General features: G+C 39.4%; 1 protein-coding gene and 1 long non-coding RNA gene across 4 annotated transcripts; one reads left to right on the forward strand and one right to left on the reverse strand.

Annotated features, from left to right (window-relative positions):
- Positions 1–976: 976 nt before the first annotated feature.
- On the reverse strand, positions 977–6556 carry LOC125903585 (uncharacterized). 3 transcript variants are annotated; one of them, XR_007451317.1, is made up of 4 exons: positions 6496–6556; positions 4249–4433; positions 3527–3582; positions 986–2103 (listed from the first exon to the last, which is right to left on the reverse strand). It is a non-coding gene; the product is annotated as an uncharacterized LOC125903585 (long non-coding RNA). The 3 variants fall into 3 exon arrangements; XR_007451323.1 differs by having other exon boundaries at positions 977–3582; XR_007451326.1 differs by lacking the exon at positions 4249–4433 and having other exon boundaries at positions 991–2103; positions 6496–6539.
- lsm3 (LSM3 homolog, U6 small nuclear RNA and mRNA degradation associated) lies at positions 6042–11774 on the forward strand. Its single transcript, XM_049600112.1, has 4 exons — positions 6042–6155; positions 8342–8452; positions 8638–8733; positions 10825–11774. Exons 1-4 carry the CDS (start codon positions 6135–6137, stop codon positions 10903–10905), a joined length of 309 nt encoding a protein of 102 aa, XP_049456069.1. The 5' UTR covers positions 6042–6134; the 3' UTR covers positions 10906–11774.
- The last annotated feature ends 2578 nt before the right edge of the window (positions 11775–14352 follow it).

Here is a 14352-nt window from a genome sequence, read left to right on the forward strand (position 1 = left end):
TGCAAGTTAGACGCAGCTTCACAAGTTATTCACAAACATACAGACTCATTAGAAGCCTGAAACATGAGCCACATTACCATCCGGGCTAACTCAGAGCTGAGACTCATGTTTCCTACCTGTCATGTTGTGTTGCCATGGAAACACTGGTCAGCAGCTGTCACTGACTGTTACCATGAAAACCAATCAGCGGGTGTCACTGCGCGTTTCCGTGGCAACAGTAGCTCCTACAACAGTAGTTCTGTTAGTCTGGGGTGCGTTCCCAATAGCATACTTTTTCTTTGTACTTTTGTTGTGTGCAGTATGCACACAATCAGCACACACTACTGTCTCACAACATTACGCTCTGAACTTTGACCCTCTTACTTTTATATGACCTCTGACATAAAACAAATGCCACTCAGCCAATTCGCCAGAGACAAAGATCAACCTGCTGTTGTTACTCTGCAATAAAGTTCGGCTATAACTGCACAGATTGTAGAATCTAACATTTTCTATGTGCAAAAGTGAAGCTACATTTGCATTTATGTTAATTATTTTTACAGTTATGTCCTATTGTTTGTGTTATTTCGGATTATTTTGTTTACCTAATCGTTTAGTATTGCTATTAGGACTATTCAACTGGTCATCAGTTACTTGAATTCGCTGTCATCCATCATCATGACCTCTGACAGCTGTCAGTGAGCTGTCAAGCTGTCATCTGTTTGTGGCTCAGTCGATGTGATGTAGGCCAGTCAGCCGCTGTGCAGAGGATTGTGGGTCAGAATAGCTATGGAGCCATGCTGACTTGCAAACTGCAAAATCGGACCAGATGTGGTAGCACATCCTGGTATTTTTGGCACACTGTATTTGACATTTATCTTTAGCAACTGTCAGTAGCCATATTTCCTGTTTTGTTTCCTTAGAGGAAATACTGACCCTGTCTCTACTGTTTTTTTTTGTTTTTTTTTTTGCATTCTTGCTCCTAAACAAGTTACATCACTCACCATCACTGAACGATTCAACAGACATTATGATGAGATAAAATGTGACTTTATTAATGTCTTCAGTCTGCCTTAAATTCAGACATATTTTAATTCCAGTGACACAAACAGAGCAACATTCAACTTCTGTAAACTTTGACACAATTTCATTAAAAAATTAAAAAATAAAATAAAATTTAAAAAAAGCTTTTAATGTAATGGTTATATCCTGCAAAGTATCTGTCACAGCAACATTTAATTATACACAGTTCAAACACATCATACAATCTGGATCATTTATAGCTCTTACATCTTCTTTGTAAGTTCTCTCTTCTTGTTAGTGTGCTTCTGAGAAAACAAAAGAAAGAAAACAAATACAGTGCAGCAAATGTCTTAAAGTAACTGTAAAATTGTTTGTTGTCCTGTAGTTCACTCAAACCTCCTCCAAATACCCAGAACCAGACTCAGGACCATGGGAGACAGGGCCTTCTGTGCTGCTGCCCCACGTCTGTGGAATGCCCTCCCCGACACCTTGAGGGCACCACAATCCACTGACTGTTTTAAAAAAGGTCTCAAGACATTTCTTTTTAGCAAGGCTTTTGGTCCCCCTTCGATGTTTTTGTTTAAATCCTTTTAAATAACTGCTCATCTTGTTTTTATTCTCTTCCATTCCTTTTTTTTTTATCTTTCTTTGTTTTTAACTTGTAGCACTTTGAGATCTTTTGATGAAAAGGGCATTATAAATAAAATGTATTATTATTATTATTATTAGTGACACTGTCAATTTGTAATGTTACTTGACCTTTGGGGAGAACTACTTTAAATGTTCTCCTTTTCTTTACTAAAACAAACTTAACATCCTCAATTATGTCATTTTCTTGTTCTCTTTTTATGATCTGTTCCTCCAGGATTACTGTTATCTTATTTCTTTAAATGCAATAAATAAAAATAAAATAAAATCCTGCACTACTACCTACATAAGTTATTGTTTACACATGGACACAGTGACCTCTCTGCAATGACAAATACTTTACAGCTTTCAAAACAAACTGGATCACTCAGTTGGACTGATGACCTTCAGCAGACATTGACGTCACCTCCTCTCTTCCTGGCGTTGGGCGCCATCTTGTGGCCGGTGTGGATCCTGCAGGATGTGATGACAGAGCAGAGAGGAGTGACGGGAGCAGCAGAACAAGCATTCAAGAAGTCAAATTCAAACATATCAGCTGGTGTAAAACTGTGACAGTGTGCGTAATGGCTGTTTTTACTTCCATCAGTCAAACTCTGGTTCTGAGCAACATGTTAGCCGCTATGTTTAGTTTGTAGCAGGGATTTCTTCCACCACAGAGCCACTCTACAGCTGAGGGTGGAATGGGTATTGCCACTGCTCTGCTCTGCCTCCTCAGCTTGTACAAACACCCAGTATGAAGCACTGGGCTGAACTGGGAGAAGAGGCTCACACACACACACACACACACACACACACACACACACACACACAGCAACACACAAATCCTTCACAAATCAACTGCAAAGACGACACACAAAGAAAAATGAGACGTGTAAAAAAAAGTAAATGAGCTTTGTTTCAAATTAATTACACAAAAACACAAAAAAGTTTCTAAAATCAGAGTTATAACAATAGATTAGTCGATCAGCTGAGTTTTACAGCAGTTCTTTTGATTAATTAGTAGTTGAATTCAATTTCAGAACAAAGATATTATATATGTGACGGCTCCAGCCTCTTGGATGTGTAGATAACCTTTTGTTCTTGTGTAACACGACACTAAATTGAGTATTGTTGGCTTTTAGACTGCTGGTTGGACAAAAAATGAGGTACATTATCATATGTCACTTCCACCACTTCTCAGTGCAAGTGTAGAAGAAAGGTAACTTCTAGAAAAATCAATATCTGCTCATGTGTAGCAGAGATGTGCATGTTAGAATAAAACAAAATAATAAGTCACCTCAAACAGTTTTAATAACATTCAGCCCAAACTAAAACTCCACACAGCAGAAGGGACAGTGTCAAATATTCTTATGGGGTTATTGTTATATTGTCTCTGGCGTCTTCTTCAACTTTCCACTCTGCTGCAGGACACGTGCATACGTGGCAGAAACACAGTGGGAGCGCACTCACAATGCCTCGACATTAACCTACTTATTTTCGGATTAAATCGCAGACATGAATGTGACACTGTAGAAATCCACATAAACTATGTCAGCGTTTTTATTTACGCCGCTCATGTTGCAGTTTTCTTCTCACGAGCCAGCGGTAATAAGGTGTCAGTGTCATAGCTGACGTAATATAACTGTTATTCACCCTCTGGATATTAATGTCGTGTATTTTAGTCGCTAACAGTCGTTTGAACCTGAACTCACCTCTGACCGTGTAACGTGATCGTCCTGCTGTTTAAATGTGACGCTGCAAACTTCAGTTGTTGCTCCACAGTCGCTCCAGTAACACAACACACACTGTGTGACTGTGGTCTATGTTTTATGACGTAATGACAATGAGTCTAAACTGGCAACAAAACATACATGTTCAGGTGGTATTTATCACCTACCTCAGAGCAGCTGGAGTGTTAGTGTCGCTTTGTGCCGACATGGAGGATGGAAAGGTCTGGAAAGAGAAAGAGAGGAGAGTGGTACTTAGCTTTACCCGGCGGGTTGCCAGGTTTGCTGTTTATCCCCCTGCACACTGGAAGACGTATTCAGAATCTTTACTCATGTAGAAGTACAGATACTAGGGGTGGAAATCACTGTACGATATTATCACAATATAACGATACAGTATTGCGATTTTAAATATGTTGCGATATGCTGAGTATTGTGATAAAATATTTTGTGATTTACTGCCTTTTTTCAATTCTAAATTATCTCCCCAAAGGAAAACTATAGCTGTGTCTCAGTTCAGGAGCCGCAGCCTTTGGCGTCACTTTGTTGCGTACAAAGCTGTCCAATTTTGAAGGCTCCTTAAAATGCGGCCTTCTCTCCCAGAATGTGATGGATGCAACAGATGAATCTTTCATGGCACAGCCTATCCCAAGATGCATTGCGCACCAGTGACGACTATATATTAAGTTGACTAGCAGTTGTTAACTAGCTAACTGTTGTTGATATTACTATGAGCTAAAAGCACACGGCTTAAACTCTCTTAATTTAATAAGTTTACCTGAAAACAGTCCTAGAGCCTGAAATGTCTCTGTTGGTGAATTATCTCCTCAAGTAGTGACAAAAATATATAATAACAATCTCTGGGTCCATGATTAAATGCGAACAAACTTACTAGTTTACTCTTTCTTTTCTTAAGAGCAGCTGGTTGCTAGGTAACAGTAACGCCAACGGGTCGGGGTGAGAACAACTGGTGATGCACCCAGGAAATCCTCCACAGACCAGACCGCTCCATTTCAGAGACCGTTCAGTTTTGCTGATGCAGTCTTCAAAGGACGCGTCCTTCAAAGGCTGCAGACGCTGAATTAAGACACGGCTTTTGTCAACATCCGTTTATTATTTCATTCTGTTCATCTCACCTCAGCCATTTTTTTGTGTTGCAGCAAAATGTATCTAGTGGACCGAATAAGCAGTTGGTTGGCTGGCGTACCCAGGTGCTCCCTGTAGAGGGTTTGTAGCCACATCATCAACCAGGCTTCTGAAGAGTGTGGGGATATGAGGACTGGCCTTCCGACAAGCCTTCAAGTCACCATCAGAGGCTGCCGAGCGAAGCAGCAATTGGCTCTGGGTGAAGAGGAAGGACCCCAGCTGGTCTGGAAGATGTCCAACATGAGGGGTAAAAGCAAAGGGGGCACCTGGTGTCGCCGTTGAGCCCTCTGGGGGTGTCGTGGGTTTATCAGTGAAACACCAGTGAAGGAGGGTGCCCACCTGATGACCCCAGTGAAGTGATTACCTCCCCCACAGTAATGCTTTGTGTGCCAATAGTATATCGCTACACCCATGGGTGCAGATCCCGGGGGGGACGGGGGGGACATGTCCTCCCCCAAAATCTGAAAAACATAAATTGTCCCCCCCAATTCTAAATAGCTAAAATGACTGAAATTGAACAACTGTATACAGTAGTCCTATATACTGGGAGAAAGGGAAGATGATGAGGAGAAATGGGAATCTGTGAGAGGTGAGAGATGAGAACGTGAGTGGACATAACATGCCTGAGACCCTGAAACTAGAAGTAGCATTAACTAACAGCGAAGCAGTGAAAAGGAGGGTGATGGCTGGTTCCATGTACTACTGGCTGTTTAAGAGAAATAAACAGTAAAGGTAAGCATATGATTCTCTTTGTAGTGCTTTTTGAATGACTTGGTGATGGTGATGAGCCTCTATGAAATCGTGAAATATGCTGGCAATCTCAAGTGCTCTGTGGGCATGATTTGCACGTGTGCAATTAAAAAAAATCACAACTGATTGTGTCCCCCCCAAACTTGTCATCAGATCTGCACCCATGGCTACACCGATGCCAGTTTTATTATATAAATTATTAATAATATAAATTATTGTTGCAAATACAATTTAAACTTTTGGTAGCCTAGAATAAAAACTAGAATAATGTAATCAGTTTGTTTTTCAGTTCACTAGATACACGATGCTGCAATAAAAATGACTGACATGAGATGAACAGACTGAAAACATTATCATATTATAAAAAAAAATGTTTTTTATGCACTAAGATGAAGTTTGTGTTTAATTTTCAGTTTAAAAACGGTAATACATCACAGTGTATCACAATATATGCTATCACAATGATAAGCATTTGGCAATAATATTGCATTGTGACCCAAGTATCCTGATAATATGGTATCGGTGGGGGCCTCTGATGATAACAAAAGGTGGTATTTGCATTTATACTTTACAGTAAATAGTTTAAATGTAGAATAAAACAGCTTTATCGCCCAGTTTAAAACATTTTTGTTCAGAAATGTAATTTTAAAAAATCATATGTAATGTAAGATGTAAGTAATCAAAATGGCTGCAATACTTGTAATCTGTAATCCATTACATTTCAAAAGTAACACTGACACACACTTTTCATCAGACCACACTGACAAATTACTTGCAAACCAAACTGCCAGCCCACGCTCTGCACCTCTTTCTAAAACGCGTACTTTTTACGGACCTGGCAACCCCCGCACCGGTCAGACGACAGGACGCAGACTCAAACTAATGGCGGACGAAGTTGAGCAGGTCGGTGCAGAAGCGTTAATTGTACTGTTATTCTCCAACACAGCGGGTGTGTAACGACACCTAAAGAGGGTCAGCAGATAGTTTCACCCGTGTGTGTGTTTTAGGAGGGTTACCGTGTCTGGTAATTTGTTTTTGGGGGGTTAACGGCTCCGAGCGGCCTGTCAAACAAGCTAGCTGCATTAGCCCGGTTAGCATCTAATGCTACAGTCAGAATGACAAAACGTGTTTGATGAGCGGTGTGTGTTGTGTTGAGCTGTCAGAGCTCTGGTTCACGATAAACTGAGCGGAATATAGAATTAAACAGTTAAATATAAGACAGAAGAAAGTTAGCAGTGCTTACCAGTTGGCTCCCGTGTTTACTGTGAGCGACAATAACTGAATAAGGTTACTGGTTAAACGAGTCTGACTCGTTAGGGTTGGACTTAAAACCTGACTATAAATGCATCTAAATATTTAAAGGTGAAATGTAGAAAAGGCAGTGGTGTCTACAGTGATGAATATAATATAAAGTTATTAACATTTCTCCACAGCTTTATGTCAGCTGTCCATCTATTTTCAGTCTGTCCTCCAAGTGTTGTCATTTACTGTACCTAACTTCCAGCTGTATGGTCGCAGAATTAGTTGTAATATTAATAATAACAATACATTTTATTCGTAGACGCCTTTCAGAGCACTCAGAGACACCTTACAAGATATTTAGAAACAAGCAGCAACGTATCTACAGATCACAAAGTCAAACAATTCAGTAATACACAATAAAAGTTAATGAAATTACCACAAAAAAAAAATCATAATTATAAATTTTCAGATAAGATTTGAAAATAGAAAAGGAGTTAATATTGTGAATAGTAAATGGACCTGGACTTGTATAGCGCCTTTCTAGTCTTCCAACCACTCAAAGCGCTTCTACACTATGAGTCACACTCACCCATTCACACACATTCATACACTGGAGGCTGAGGCTACTGTACAAGGTGCCACCTGCTACTCAGTTTTTAACCAGGGATGTTCCTGCCGACTAATTTCTCTGTGGACTAAATGAAAATTTTCATCAAGACTCGTCGACCAGTCTAAAAAAGGAAAAAAAAACACTTAGAAAATGTCAAAATTTAGCACAACCTATTGTTAAATATTTGAAACATTCTCCCAAAAAATATTGTGTGCATTAAAGGAAATGGCCACTTTAGAATGAAAATACAGACAGTACTTACTCACCCTCATGCCGACAAGAAGTCGGTCAGTTAGCCTGCAACTTGTGAGACTTGAGAACAAGAACGTCTCTGAACGTTCTCAAGTCTCGCGCGAGTTGCCATGTAAATACAGCACGCCTGCAGGCTAACTGACCACGGTGAGAAATGATGCTATAAAAGTGGAGTAAATTGCGTCTTTTCAAGTCAGTTTTGCATGCTGTGACTTCAGGGCGCTTGGATTACGACGGATGAGGTGTTCTGATGTTTCTGAAATGCATTAGCGGAGATTTATTACATTTTCAAAATGATTTTGGACGTGGGTTCCATGTACTTCAAGTGTATGGGAAAATCCGGCTAGCTGTTATCCTCCGTTACCCGAATGAGTTTTGTGGATTAAAAAACTACACTGGGCTTCTTGTGGGCATGAGCGTCAGTCAGTACTGTCTGTATTTTCATTCTAAAGTGGCCATTTCCTTTAAGAGCCCTTTGTAGCCTTAAATCACAATCTTCAACTACCATGGCGGCTGCATGACAGTTAAGCGGCCTTGTACATGAATAAAACACTAATTGGTTTAACCAACTAATATTTGTGGTGCCGACTAGCGAGGTGGTGGACGTTTAATCGTTTAGACGTGTAATCGTGCACATCCCTGTTTTTAACACGCTCACACACTGATGGAACAGCCATCAGGAGCAAATTGGGGTTCAGTATCTTGCTCAAGGAAACTTTGACATGCGGACTCAAGGAGCCAGGGATCGAATGCTGATCTTCTGATTAGTGTACAACCCACTCGACCCCCTGAGCCGCCTTTACTGTCATCGGGTAGAGAATAAAGGTGACAAGCGGTGGTGCAGCTAGATGCTGTGTGCATTGGCCCTCAGCTCTTCAGTGAATGCATGCTGGGTTTGACTTTGAAGACATTCCTTTATGTGTTCAAAGTTGTTGAGATCTGTATCTGTCTCAGACCTAACCAGCGTCCTGTATGTGTGCTACAGCAACCGACGACCAACACGGTTGAGGAGCCACTGGATCTGATCAGACTCAGTCTAGATGAGAGGATCTACGTCAAGATGAGGAATGACCGGGAGCTCCGTGGTAGACTGCATGTAAGCTACACGCCCAGGATCTACCTACACTATCTAAAAAACAATAAACATCTGGAAGTGTGTGTGGTTGTGTGCTGGGTTTTTTACGCTTCAAAGCAGCATGCCAGAAGTGTTTGTGTTCCTGTTTTGCAAGCTTTTGTGTGCACTGCTCCCAGTTCATGTTAGTGGCTGTTTGTTTGTCCCAGGCCTACGATCAGCACCTGAACATGATCCTGGGTGACGTGGAGGAGACAGTGACGACGGTGGAGATCGATGAGGAGACTTATGAAGAACTCTATAAGGTACAACATGGACAGCCTCGTTTCCTTTCACTGAACAAATTCTTCACTGTTCGGGTTCCAAACTAGTCTGGACGTATGGGACCTTCCTGAAACAATGAAATAATACTTATTTACTATTAGCAACATTCTTGCATTCATTTCTCTTCCAAAATGGAATAAATGCATATTCAGACACAGGTAAGGCAGGTAAACTCTGTGTCAGGGCAAGTGGAGTGCCTCATGCAGTTGTCCAATCGGGCAAATAAAAAATAAAGTCCTGCATCACTGACACATTAAAATCTGTCTGTTTGTCCAGGAGACAAACTCTTATTTTCTCTAAAAATGTTACATTCTTGACAACAAAAAAACAGCGGCGTTGTGTGACTTTATTTATTTTAAAAGTATTTCTCCTGTCACAGAAACCACTGACAGTAAAACCTGTGTTTTGGATGTTATTATCAAACTGTTGTTGATGTGTCGGTGTTTCTTTTCCGGTGCTCTGCACACATCCAACATCTAGCTCTCTGAGGCTGTGACTGTGCACCACCGTTGCCTTGCTTCAAAGGCGACGGTGTCATCACTGGCACGGCTCAGAGGGGACTGTAAACGGGCAATAACCTGATATTTTTATGTTCATAAAATGCCCTGAATTCGTGAATATGAAGGATATTGATACAGAGATTCCTGGTATCTTTCATCGCAGCTTCTCAAGATGTTGAAATATTAACATTAAACCACAGCTTATTATTATTATTATGGATTATCATATAATATCACAATCAAACACTACATCTGATTTACTTGATACTGGATAGATGATATTGGTTCTCTCTATACTCAACGTAAGATGTGACATATGTGTGTTCTGTACATATATCTGACAGGGAAGTCCCGATCAGATTGTTTATGCCCCTGATCCTGATCTGAGACATTTAATATTGAGTATCTGCTGATACTGATTAGTGATCCCATATTTCTGTTTTCCTAGATAACACACATGCACAGTGCACCTGTGTTCAGTGTGTATGTATGTGACTGAATATCTGCAGTGCAGGGCATTACAACCCTGCATTGAAGCTGTTCCTTAATGTTTTTTTTACTTTCTATTTTATTGTTACAAAACAAAGTATTAAACGACAGACCCTCTCTGAAATCTTTTTAGCTTTGTCGCCGTCTCGAGGGAATTTCTTTGTCACTTTAACAGTGTATTCTCCAGTGATTCTGTGCAGCCTCTGTTCCCTGAATGACCTGTATTCTGTTCAGTGTTTATTAATGTCGTCTGAACCTCTTTTGCACAGATTACATATAATCTAATTATAATTATAATCTAATATACTAGCTCAGTGGTTCCCAACTGGTCCAGATCTCTCATTAGTCATTATTTCTGTTCTCTGTGCCAAAAATTCTCAGTACTTAAAAACAAAGTGTGTTTTTTACAAACTTGACAATGTTTGCTAATCACTTGCCGTCCATTCAGAATGGAGCTGTGACCTGCTTTTGGACCACGACCCACCAGTTGGGAACCACTGTCTTAGCCTACTCTGATTGGCTCTTTGTTTGCGGGGTTTTTGTTGCACTTGCAGCCGCATGGTGAGAGTGATAGACCGCTGTGTGTCGTTGGAAATTAACTTTTTTGCCCACTTGCCACCATGGCTAGTGGATTCCAAAATCTACCCTCCGCTTAGTAGGTTACCAGGGATTTTTTTGGCTGCTGAGTGAAGAAAATTTAGCAGCCACTTGCATTTTTTACCAGCATGTGGCTGATGCTGATTTCCAACAGGCCCTGATGCCGACCTTTGAGATCAGATCGGGACGTCCGAAATACAGACTGTTATGAAGACTTGTTTATGACTTGACTGTGGTTTTGTAAATAAAGTCTTCAGATTTTATTTCTTTAATGTGCAGGTAGATTTTCAATCTACAGTTTGTCAAAAAACACAAAAATTTTACCCACTGAAATGACCACCTGTAGGCACCTGTAGCTCACTACACTGAAAACCTATCAACATCCCTGAATAATAAAAATATTCTTTGTGTCTCTGTTAAACACATTTTAACAAAGTACTGTGACACATCCTGAAGTTAAAGCGTGCATTTCTGGTGTCTTTTTAGTCGACCAAGAGGAACATCCCCATGCTGTTTGTCAGAGGAGACGGCGTTGTCCTCGTAGCTCCGCCCCTCAGGGTGGGCTAAGCCTGGCCTCTTCCTGGTGTGAAGGAGCGTTTGTGGCAGCTGGGAGGTTTCTAACCCCGATGGGAGAGGGTGGTGCTGTCATGACAGGCTGAAAACGGGTTGGGTTCAAACATCTTCAGCACCCTCAGGTCAGACTCTTTGTCAACACCGTCCCCTTTTTACGTAACATTCATGACCTGAAGGTCAGATACTTCACCGATTCTCAACTTCCTCCAGTGCAGCTGCAACGTTATAAAACATGTTTTGACTCGAGGAAAGAAAGAGGACTTTTGTTTTGGGGAATGAGGGCCTATTTATTTTGTTTTTATTTGGGCAAATTATCAAATTGATTTTGGGATTCTGGGTGATTTCAGGCCAACACTCGAGCTCTGTTTCCAGGATATTTGATTTGACCGTTAACGACCCCCACTGTTTCAAGCCAGAAACCTTTGTTATTTTCAATCACCTCAAATGACCTCTTAGTATCCCCTGCCTCTACCATCACCAGACCAAGTTACAAATGTCTCATCATGGTGTTTAAGTAGCTGAACTGCTCCAGATGTGTGTATGTAAACTTGTTTTGTCCGATTGGTCGAGTGTAAATCACAAGTATTACCAGACAACAGACTGAGCACAGGGAATCATGTGATTTTTGGATGAAGTGAAACTTTTATGTTGGTTCGAAGCAGAAATCTTGTTTTTACTCCAAACCCATGATCTGTGAATATTTGGGAAGTTTCTTCGGGACGGTTTTAGTTTTTGTTTTTTTTATATATATTTTTGTAGTGTTTGTGGGACGTGGGAGTCGTGCTCATCGTGCTCAGATGTGTCAACATTTGTTCTCATTTGGTTTTGGTAACTTGAATAAAAAAGCTAATTTGAAAAATAAAGTCTTTCAAGTGTTGTGTGAAAATTAACAGTCACGAATGAACAATAGAGCTTCAACAGTTAGTCGATCGACAGTAAAATAATTTGCAATTTTTTTCTGTGAAATAAAACAAAATATCTTTACGTTTTGGGTTTTTGGTCAAACAAAAATACATCTGAATGTCAGTGTGGACTGTTTGAAAGTTTAATGATTATTTTTCATAATGTGACATTTTAAGAGACAAAAGGATTACGTCATAAAGCTATTGAACACACTACCTGCAGAGATCAGGGGAGCTAGCTCAGTTAATATTTTTAAAAGAAAGCTAAAACATATCTGTTCACTTTAGCTTTTAACTATACCAATTAAATTAAAACTAGCTCCACCTTCACCAGCTCTCATCTAACAATGTAATACACTATATTATTATGCATAAAACTATTTTTTAATTAAAACTGAATGATTTTTGTTGTATTTTAAACTCAAAACACTCCAAAAGGCTTCATTTGTGAATGAAACTCACTCAAAATTCTACCTTTAGAGTTTGCTTATCAGAGATGCTTATTAATGTATAAGTAGCATTTTAATGTTCTAACTAGTCAAAATGGAGCTAACTTTAATCACATTCATGTGTTTAGTCTTGCAAGGCTCGATCACCAACCTGGAAAGTGGAAAGAAGGCAGTTACAAGACCCTAAAAGGCCCAAGTTCAGTTGGTCTTTCGGTTGGTTGTACATTAATAAAAAACAACTTGAGTAAAAAAAAAATATATATACATTATGGTTCCTGCTTTATTACCAAATCTATGTGGCCTGTCCCTTGTTGAAGGGCTGTGTCAAAATGTAGCTTTAAAACTACACTGAGTGGAGTATCTGCGCTAATGTTCAGAGTTCTTGTATCGCTGCATTTTGACCACTAGATGGCGGTGTATACCCAATAAACCATGTACAGTGTGGCGCTGTTGAACAGATGATGATGATGATGATGATGATGATGATGATGGGAGTCAGTATTACGTGTGAACAGGCTGCTGGCTTCACTTTACCCACAATTCTTCTCTTAAGACAAAACTGAACTTTGACCGTCAAGTATACAGTCAATGTTCTACAAAGACTTCAGTTTCTAACAGTTATTATCACATTAATTGGTGTAAGGTTTAAAAACATGTTCAGGACAAAAGGGATGCACTAATAGATATTAAAAAAAAATCAATAATCTAGTATGTATCAGGATAGATGATGCTGTAATACAGTGAATTAATATAAATACATTTTGGGGAGTCTGAGCAGACCACAAACTTCTGGCAACCACATATAAATCATGTAAACACAAACATGTCAATTGCAAATATCCTCCTGAGACCCTGTGCCCTCATGACGACATCACAGTTCAGGTTTACTGGACCTTATACTTCATTCTGTTTAACTCAGACCTGTTGTCCTCGTTTGTGGACACTTTTGTGCCATCTAGTGGCAGTAAGAGCACAATACACCAATCCATGCAAAAACAAGATGGCAGCCATCTCTGCTAAGTCAGTCTGCAGCCGACGGAAAAGTGGACAAGGAACAAACCTGATCACATTTTATGGTTGAAACTTATTTAGTTTTGATTAATAATGTTTGTAGACTAGACACTGTAAATTAGGAAGTTCTCATTTAAAGATATTGGGAATTTATCACCAGCTCAGTGAAGGATACTGGGACGTTATTGACAGTGTTTAGTTTTTATACTTATCAGGTCCTGCTGATCCCACATAGCTAGAAGAAATTAAAAATGCATACCAAACAAACGTTCGGGTCTCAGGAGGATATTGTTTCATACATTAAATACTGTGTGGAGGTTCCAAAGAAAAACAACCACAGGTTCAGCCACCACAAGCCACAACAATGACTCCCATAATCCTTCTGTGTCTGGTCATGAACACTTGATTGTAAAATATTTTCATTCTCAAGATGTCCAGTTTAACAACACTGTCAACTTTTGACAGGCGGCAGCACCACTGAAATAAAACCCATTTAATTACATCATCTCTGAACAATAACTCATCATACCTGACACATAGTTTCGGCCTCCACTCAAATACAATGGAAATTTTATTTGTGTTGCTTTAAAAATATAAAGCAACATGTTGCTCTGGATCGTCCACAGATTGTGTCAGATCGACAGGGACTATTTCTGTTTATTTAAACCTTTTCTGAGCCGAATCATCAACATATTTGCAGCAGATATTTAACTGTTGTAGTTTCACATCTTCCTTAACAGGAAAATAAACCTGTCTGCTCATTACCATCATGGCAAAAGAAGTTTTAATTGACCTGAAAGCAGCACCTGTGGAGAATGAAAAATGACCTCAACCAAAACTAAATAGATAAATATGCAAATAAATGAATGGAAAAAAATACAGGAATAAAAAATAAATATGTAAATAAATATGTATGAATAATTATGGAAATAAATAATAAATAAAAGAAAAAATAACAGCTGAAATAAATGAAAAAATGAATAAAAATATAAATTTGTAAAAAAATACAGAAATAAAAAAATAAGGAAATAAATACATGTATGTCTGAATAATTATGGAAATAAATAAAAGAGAAAGTA

Source organism: Epinephelus fuscoguttatus, linkage group LG1, assembly GCF_011397635.1.
Source record: "Epinephelus fuscoguttatus linkage group LG1, E.fuscoguttatus.final_Chr_v1".
NCBI classification, from domain to species: Eukaryota; Metazoa; Chordata; class Actinopteri; order Perciformes; family Serranidae; genus Epinephelus; species Epinephelus fuscoguttatus.